Genomic DNA, 9,298 nt, shown 5'->3' with positions numbered 1-9,298 from the left:
AAAAATCAAACCTAAAATCTAGAACATACACACAAGACATTTTTAAACACATGAATGGCTTCCGTTTGTATTAATTCTTCCAAAGCGAGAGGGTTAACCTGATAAGTCGTTAAAGGGTTTATCCCCAGCGGAATCAACACTTAGTTAATGGTTGAGCTGGAATTAATTGCACATATAATCGACCTACTTTCGATAAGTGCAGTATTTTGCTCCCAAAAAGCAATAATACACGATGAAGTAGCCTTTAGATCGTGTTATTGAGAATGACCTCCGGTTTCTTTTATTTCCTTTCAATGCAATGTTTAAGTAAATAAAATATCACAGTAACACACAATAAAAGACTGAACGTGCGACTACTTTTTAAATAAATAGCAATAACTCGCTATCACATTGACTGGGGAAAAATCTCTGTCTGCGTTGACGGCACTTTTGCTGCACAAGGATAACAAGTCGGCTTTTTTTTTTTTTTTCTTTTTTTTGGGGGGGAGAGAGGGCGGGAGAAACTACTGGAAATATATGCGCTGCCTGACTGTTTGTACAAAGTGCATGTAGTCCACATTTAAAACGTGCATTCTTTATTAAATTAGTGCATTTCTCGTTTTAAAAAGCGCTTGTGGCAACCTTCAAACCTAATCCGTTGTCTCAAACAGGTTTTTGTCGCTTATTTGGACTATGTAGGCAACTGCCTCACATAATCCTCCACAATGGACCAGCCCTTCGGATGCCTATTATAACAAAAGATATCAACGAGAGCAAAATAAGCACGTTTTGCCTGCGCTGAGGTGGAAACAGAACAATAAATGTGAGCTACAGACAAGCGATCGGATCTTGCCTCAACAGTGAAACAATCGGAGAGGCATGAATAAATCAAAAGGGGGCAGGCATTTACTTAAAATTTATTCAGTCGTTTTCATTAAAGTGTATAGGTGCTGGTTCCATGAAGCTTTTATGGGAAACACTGTAAAAGCTGATGTTAGAAATTAAATTTGCCTTTGGAAAATCTGTCTTTATTATTGTCACGTCCGATTGTGTGATTTAATCGGAATATGAGGGTTTATTTTTTTATTTTTTTCTATAAGGGTCTATAACTTTAATGCAGCAATGGACTAAACGGCTGTTTTGCAAGAAGGCAAATTTCTCCAACAATGATGAAGATCGCCGCTCACTGTGGCTGAGGCTTGTTGAGCCCCTTATTTAGGATGTGTTTACTGTCCAGATAATGCAGCACACGGATGGATGTGACTGGGGGACAGAGGACGAGGACAGGTCATTAAGCCGTGCGCACTGCAGGAATGTGTCCTCTCCTCTCGTCCACACAGCCAAAAGGGTTATGCTATTATAACACCTGACCACTAGATGGAAGCACAGTCTGATAAGCATCATTTTAACTAATTCCCTGTAGGATTTGGAAATGTTCCAGTGCGATTTATACATTGTGAAATATATGTAGACATCTAAAAATACAAGAATCCTATCAGCAGAAGTTATGAAAGTTATTACTATGGTATAATTGCACAAAAGTTTGCAACAAATGTAAATGACAAGCTATAAGCGAACAGGAATTGAATTTACAATGCATTTATTCATAATCACATGTAAAAGATGAGGAGAGTAAAAAAGTACACCCATAACTAACAGACAGTAAATGGTAATATACATATTAATTTCCATATACAGTTCCATTATTTTCAGGTTAAATTCCTACATTCAAGTAATATAACATATTTCAGAGCCCCTACACTTACAGTAAAATGCCTCTCCCACACAAAATAACACATCCTTCCACACATTCAGATGTACAGGTGTAGTACCATGCCACTGCTGCAACTCTTTTCCAGTTTGATGACTCTCCAGAATAACTGCGGCATCAGAAAATTACATAATGACTGATTTCATGCAATATGCTTGTGTACAGTATGCAATTTGATACTGGTGGCGCACAGAGAAATCAAGATGACAATCATGTAGAAACCTGCCTTAATTAAAAAACAAAACAAACAAAAAGGATTTTACAGAGGGTATGTACTTGGTTCTAGTATTTTTCTATGGTGTATATATATATATATCTTTCATTCATAGAAACAGTGTTACCAACTACAACAGCACCCTGCGCATCTAAAAAGAAAAAAATAAAAATACCTGCACACACCCACACATTTTGCATGTAAGTGGAGGTGGCACAGCATAGAGGGTGAGGGTGAATTTGTACCACTGAACTCAAACAATGTCATGTGTCATGTTGGTGCCTGCAATTTTTAACTTTTACATACAGTACAATGATTCAACTAGATCTGATGTGCAATCACTAAAAAACACAAAAGTAAAAAAGCTAAGACAGAATGTAGATCTCACTAATCCTCCCCAGCACTGATTACGGTAACACTAGTTCATTTAGTATCTCCCTTAATTCCTGGGTTTTTTTTTTTACATCTATGTATACAGGATCATTGCTTTAGATGTCTCAGACAACACTGGTATCATTTAATTTCATCCTCTGTTTTAGAGAGGAAATAAAGATGTCAAACCCAAATCTTTTTATGTTTTTTTCCCCCCCATCCAGTTGAATTTAGCTCATATTTACACAAAATGAAGAGCCTTTTTTGGTGTGCTGGGCTATGACTGCATTCACAGAAGTCACTTTGTCTTTTCATTTGCTTATCATGTGTTCTAGTTTGGGGTTGACAAAGGAAAAGCCGGCAAATGCTGCCTGGTCCATGGAGTCAATGAGGTTTTTGTCTGCGTGGGAGAGGCGTGGCTTCTCATTCAGGAACTCCCTGTCGAAGTTGCTGCAGTCATTGGCAGATTTCTGTGGTTGGTAGGTCATGGATGTCAGTTAGGTTGGAATCACAAGGGTTTAAAAATATACAGTAATATGGTCTGTTTAGAAAATGATAGCTCCATACCACTTTGGGCTTGAAAGGGGGGTCCACTTCTCTCTTCTCCAGTGCTGACCAGTTGATAGTTTTGAAGAATGGGTGTGCACGGATGTCTCCCACCACGCCCAACCTGCGACTGGGATCTCGCTCAAACAGCTACAACAATGACGGAGACACATGCAGATCAACACATGTTAATGAATGAAAACCATATGCAAAATATTGTAATCGACCTGCATAGCGTGCTGATTTATTGACATATGTGCTACTTTACCAGTTCAATCAGGTTCTTGGACTCCTTCGTGATCCACCGTGGATAGTGGGGAGTGTCTGACCTGATGGACTCAAACAGTTCATCTTCATCGTCGCCTTGGAAAGGTGACTGACCAATCAGCATCTCATACACCAGCACACCAAAAGACCACCAGTCCACTGAGAAGGTATACTTCTGCCCTAACAGGATCTGGAAGGAGAAGCAGTTTACAAAGCTAATTTAGATAAAAAATATAATGAAAAAGACCATACGTAGAAATGGGAAAAAGAACTAGGAGTTGCTGTCTCAGAGAAGGAATGGGTAAATATCTTGGAGAATTTAGCAGTCAACCACTTTTTCAAGAATATGAAGGGAACATTGCTGGAAAAATGTATTTAGATTTTTTGCAACTCCTAAAATTAGAGCTAAATATGTGTCCAGAGTTCGAACTTGTTGGAGAGAATGTGGAGATGTCAATGTAAATCATGTACATGTTTTTTGGTTATGTCCTAAACTTGCATCATTTTGGGACAATGTATATTCAACAGTTGTTAAGATATTGGGTTATACAACCCCTAAAACATGTTTGGTGGTGTATTTCTGATATATTATTGGGAATAATGTAATTAAAAATGATAGATATTTGTTTAAAATACTATGAGCAGCCTGTAAAAAGGCTATTACCAAAAAACGGTGCAGATTAGAACCACCTACAACTAAAGACTGGCTACAAATTGTGAATGGAATATCTGAGATGGAGATTCTGACTCATAGATTGAGGACTCAAGAAGAGCAGTGCCATGATAAATGGAAGAAATGGACAATTTTCATTTCAATGTCATATTGTTAAAACCAATTGCTAGTCACAGAGGTTTTTTAAGGTCAATGTATCCCAAATGTTCCTTATGTTTGTATTGTACAAAATCCAAAACAACAATAAAAATAATGTAACAAAAAAAAGAAAAGACAAAGACCATACGGGACAGCTCAGGACAGATAAATGAATGACCTGATTGAGAGTCATTTTCAGAATGACTAAATACTAAAATAATGATCAAATCCATTACTAAGGGAGCAAGATAGTTAATATGTGTAGGAAATTGTAATTTTTAGGTTTAACTCTTTTTCAACATGCATTGAAAACACACAATGTGCTATAAACCAGGCCCTTCATCTAACCTCTGGTGCGATGTAGTCTGGTGTCCCACAAAACGTGGTGGCTCTGGCCTCTCCAAACACATTCTCTTTACACATGCCAAAGTCTGCAATTTTTATGTGTCCATCCTTGTCCAGCATCACATTGTCTAGTTTTAGATCTCTGAGGAGGAAAACAAAGAGATATCCAAAATTAACAAGCAGATCTGCTGAAGTATATTCTGTTTGAGGAACTGTAGAGTGAAGCAGAAATGGAGATTCAGTTTCAGTCCATCCCACTGAGTATTGAGAATTCATTTGCTTGTTAGGTCTTACCGATAGATGATTCCCTTTGAGTGGAGGAACTGCAGTCCAACTATGATCTCAGCAGCGTAGAATCTGAGGGTTTAAATTTGCAAAGTAATTAAACACAAACATACTAATTAAAACCCAAGATTACAAATGATTACAGTGTGAAATGTAGAAGAGAGTTTCTAAAAGTGTTTTGTACATAGCAACACTTACGTGGCCCTGTTGAGATCAAAGCGACCTTTGTCTTGGATGTGAAACATCAAATCACCTCCGTTCAGGTACTCCATGACAAAGAAGAGATGCTCCTGTATAAACAACACATGACTGTCAGTTCACTGTCACAGGGAAATGGAAAATACATCAGTGAGTGACAATGAGTGGGTTGGGATCTTTATTTGCTCAGGAATAATCCCAAAGTGAAGACATTTTTGTGTGTGTGTGCTTACTTTAGACTGGAATGTGGAGTACAGGTGTGTGAGGAAGGGGTTCTCCCAGGCCAGGGCAAGGACTCTCTTCTCCACCATGGTACACTCCACATCATCATCCATGAGAACTACATCTTTCTTTAGGACCTTCACGGCAAAGTACTGACCCTGTCCCTTCAACTCTGCCAGCAGCACCTAGTGATCACAGCCACAGTACAAAAAAAAAAATACCAACATCATGAGATATGTTTTCCTGTTGTTTTTACATTCACATGTGCGGTTATATCTAGAGATGTGTTTCATCAAGGTGATCATGATGCATACCTTGCCAAAACTGCCTTTTCCCAGCACCTTGTGGAACACCAGGTGGTTGATTGTGAGACGTATCCTGGAAGCTGTAGGTGCGGCTGGGGCTGAGCTCGGGCCCTCACGACTTTTGGCATCTGCTAGAAGCGTAAATGAATATGCAAAACTGAATGCAAAAATTCATGCAAAGTAGCATATTGACGCAAAAAGATTTGACAAGGTAAATTAAGTATTGTAGACTGGAAACAACAATCCCACACCCATCTAAACTTTTACATTTCATTTACATCAAACAGATTTGTGTGTGAGACAGTGAACACAACTTACCACCAGGGTCTGCTGTTGCACTTTTGATGTCTTGGTAGATTCCAATATCACTTGCATTGGAGTTATCAGCCTTCTTGATAGATTTCTGGAAAGAATAAAAGTAACTCTTTAACAATGTAACCTGTGAGAAATCGCATGATAAATTAATGAATTTTACATAAAAAAAAAACAGTAAATACAATTATCAAAATCAAACCTGAGAGACTTGTGACAGAGCTTCTGCCAGTAGTTTCTGGTTGATTCCACACAGATTGGCCACTTTCTTCTGACAGTAACTATGTACATTCATGGCACAGTCTGGTAAAATGTATGAGAAATAGATAAGCACACTACAGGATAACAGATGGGCAGATATTTTAGATTGGAGTTAAAAACAATGCAACAGCAGCCACATTAGATTCACCTTCACATTTCAGGCCTTGTCTATAGAGACCCCAGAGTAGACTGCCACAGTGGTCACAGAAGGTGGGACTCTTGTAGTTATAGTACTTGAAGCGATGGGGCATATCAATATTGAAGCGCTCTTTCTGGAACTACAAACACAAAGAAATCCATTAAAGCTACAGAAATCTTCTACTAATAATTAAAATAGACTCCTGTGGACCTACAGTCTGTTAGTTTCATTACTTCACTAGCATCACTGATTTTGAGGCTTGATCTCATACTAATCATGACTTAATGAGCAAAAACCTATTAACCACTATTTAAAAGTTAAAGATTTTTATAACTACAATCATATCAATCAATACCATTACAAAGCAGAGTATAATGCAAAGTCCTGAAGAATAGTTAGATGTTGTCAAATTTAAGTTGTATTTTTCTGATAAGGAACATTAACTTTACCCACCACTGTTTCGCGACTGTTGGCTGCTGTTCCAGTACACCTGCCTATGATCATTTCGATGCATTTCTTGTGGATTGCTGCATTGCATTCTGGAACAAAAATAACCAAATACTGTGTTAAACTCCCTTGAAATCCTATTTTTTCTTCTTATGCTGATACTACTATATAAATGGATTTTTAAAAGGCTGTTAAACACTTACGTCTGCACTTATAGCCTTGCTTGTTGAGGCCCCTGTATAGAAGAAAAGAATGGCGTTAAAAGGGCTTTAATGAGCATCAACCATTTCCTTCGACATAAACATTATGGTCATTGATATTAGAGCACTGCATCCAGGATTGAGGCTGACTGTCTCTGTTTGGACAACGATGTACTGTAGCTTCTGTTGCCAAAAGTTTGTACTTTGAGTAAAATTTTTTCCAGTTAGTCCAGAATTTTCCATTGGGTGTCAAGCATGAGTGGAACTTACGTTCTACAGTTTAGATTATGGGATAGTACTTTCTTCATAAAAATGCTTGAATGCCCAGTCAAAAACATGAGAAAACGTGGGATTTCCTGCTGGACGTCTCTAGAGAGGTTAGATAATGCTGTAGTTTGGAGGCAGAGACTTTTCAGGGTTTCCCAATGACTTGTCCAGCTGTCCTGTTGTTGTCTCTACTATGATCATAGATCCTACATTAAGGGAACTTTGGGTGCTTCTACTTTGTCTTTAAAACCATTCAATAGAAACTGTTCCTCCCTTGAATTCATCAAAACATTAGGCTAGTCTATACTCAGGGTTCTTACAGGTTTTTACAAGTTAAATTTAAGACTTTTTAAGACCTTTTTAAGACTACTTAGAAGAGAATTTAAAGCCTATTTCAGAGCTATACTGGCAAAAATTTGTGACTTCTAGAATTAATGTATTTATTTACTCCAAAATCTTGATTCCCACCATTCCAAGTAATTTCTCATCAGGGGCTACGAAGTCAGTCAAAATTGGTTCCTAATTTCAAAATAAATTGTGAGGTTGGAACGGGTGGAACTGAGTAGACTAATGTTACTTTCTTTGCAGCTTAGATGTTTCCCATACATATTTAAACACGTTTATGGCAGTTTATGGCAGCAATGTCACTTAAGACCTAGCATAGCAAATATAATACCTTTTAAAATCTTTTTTAAAGTATTAAATACGGATTTGTAAATTCAAGACTTTTAAGACCCTGTATACTAAATAACTCTGCCATAGCAACAAGAGCTGTGGTGTAAATCAGGGTTTCATCTCACCAGAGGAACTCTCTACACACAGAACAGAATGTGGGTTGATGGAAGAAGGTGGCTGTGAACTCATGGTTCTTGATGACGTGAACCTTTGGCTGTTTGAAAGCTCCTCTTCTCCTGTTGAGGGTCGTGAGTCCATCCTCAGGAGCAACTTTCACTGAAGGTTTAGACACCACTGAGGAAAGAGATCAGTTTACAAACTAACACTGCAAAAACAACATGTAAAGAAAGCACAACACAGTTTCTGGGAAATGAGTCTTATTTTGTTTTCCTCCAAATAAAAATAATCTTGTCAAGCATGTTTTTCTTTAGAAATGCAATATTATTGTAAATGCCAAGTATGTGTTTTGTGCAGGCATTTCTTAAACATAACAAGATGATAATGATATCAACTGTTATTGTTACTTAACTTAGTCAATCAGAGCATTTCACTAAGAGGTCACTCAATAACATAGTTTACAGTTTCATTCTCCTCACGTTTAGTGACATATATTTTATTCTGGAGAAAAAAAATAAGCTGATATTAAATGTTAATGTTGGAAATATTTGATAAAATAAACAAGAGCGTTCTTAAATGTTGCCTTTTTTGACTTTCTGTTTAATTGTTCATTGGGTTGACTAGACTTGCAGCTTTATGGAATATAGCCAAGCAAAATATGTTTACCCTATTGGCAGATTTTTCGTTATATTTACCATTATTTGGCTTTTTGTTGCGTTCACTATTTAACTAAAAGGGCGATACAGCGTACTATTAACAAATCAACTTCTATTTATATTTCCGTCTATTTTGTAATGTTTAATAATTACATGTTAAGAAAATCTAACTCGTGAGCTTTCCCGTTAAAACATTTCGTTATCATAAAATCAATGAACAGCTAAACCTGCCAAGGAGTATTTAGAGAGGGAGTGGAGTAAAGCCACAGGCGCTGCTGTTAAATGAAGGGTAAACAGAAAAACACGATCTCGGGTAACCGGCTCCAGCTGAAGTCATCGAGGTGGGGTCAAAAGTCACACACAGAAGACAGTAGAAGAGGCGTGAGAGAGGCAAACAAAGGAGAGAAAGTCTGGCAGAGAACCAAAAGATAAGGAGGGTAGATGGGTGGGTGGCAGGGAGGGTGAGATAGTGAGACTTCTCAAAAAAGGAGCTGCCTTAAAGAGACATTTGATAGACAGGGAAAAGTGGGAAGAGTGATTAGGTGAGGGAGATAAACTAATTTCCCCTTTGCTGTTCTACTGACAGATGTTTATGTTTGGACAGTGCTTCAGTGAGCCATGCCAAGGAAAGAGGGAGTAAAAGGGAGGGCAGGGGAAAGACAGACAGAGGAGGCAGACAGCACCGAAGGCTGTTCACACATGCCTAAAAATACTCTGGGATGCTTTTCAGGAAACCTGTGGAGTGTGTAGGAAGGGGCTGATGGAGGGACTGAGCCTTTTCATAATAACAGACACACACTCTGGCCCTCCGCGACTTTAAACTGAGAACCCTGACCGTGCGACTCCCACACACAACCCAGACGAACACCACCGGTTTGTAAATCTCACCAATTGCCAATTCAAGTTGGC

At 38.2% G+C, this 9,298-nt stretch overlaps 1 protein-coding gene across 2 annotated transcripts in view; it reads right to left on the bottom strand.

Moving 5' to 3' along the window:
* Positions 1 to 1,562: 1,562 nt before the first annotated feature.
* Positions 1,563 to 9,298, bottom strand: part of LOC115419642 (protein kinase C delta type-like) — a 28,697-nt gene continuing 20,961 nt past the window's right edge. The window contains exons 4-17 of one of the 2 annotated variants that reach the window (XM_030134536.1): positions 7,742 to 7,910; positions 6,678 to 6,709; positions 6,481 to 6,566; positions 6,037 to 6,166; positions 5,830 to 5,930; positions 5,634 to 5,718; positions 5,325 to 5,443; positions 5,022 to 5,195; positions 4,789 to 4,880; positions 4,600 to 4,662; positions 4,309 to 4,447; positions 3,151 to 3,339; positions 2,904 to 3,032; positions 1,563 to 2,806 (exon numbers count right to left, since the gene is read on the bottom strand). In XM_030134536.1, the coding sequence (XP_029990396.1) occupies positions 2,648 to 2,806; positions 2,904 to 3,032; positions 3,151 to 3,339; positions 4,309 to 4,447; positions 4,600 to 4,662; positions 4,789 to 4,880; positions 5,022 to 5,195; positions 5,325 to 5,443; positions 5,634 to 5,718; positions 5,830 to 5,930; positions 6,037 to 6,166; positions 6,481 to 6,566; positions 6,678 to 6,709; positions 7,742 to 7,910 (1,667 nt within the window). In that variant the 3' untranslated portion in view covers positions 1,563 to 2,647. Of the gene's footprint in view, positions 2,807 to 2,903; positions 3,033 to 3,150; positions 3,340 to 4,308; positions 4,448 to 4,599; positions 4,663 to 4,788; positions 4,881 to 5,021; positions 5,196 to 5,324; positions 5,447 to 5,633; positions 5,719 to 5,829; positions 5,931 to 6,036; positions 6,167 to 6,480; positions 6,567 to 6,677; positions 6,710 to 7,741; positions 7,911 to 9,298 lie in introns of both variants that reach the window. The other variant, XM_030134534.1, reaches the window with a different exon arrangement.

The sequence above is a fragment of the Sphaeramia orbicularis genome, chromosome 5 (assembly GCF_902148855.1).
Source record: "Sphaeramia orbicularis chromosome 5, fSphaOr1.1, whole genome shotgun sequence".
In the NCBI taxonomy this organism is placed as follows: Eukaryota; Metazoa; Chordata; class Actinopteri; order Kurtiformes; family Apogonidae; genus Sphaeramia; species Sphaeramia orbicularis.
This window is presented reverse-complemented; position numbering and strand designations above follow the sequence as displayed.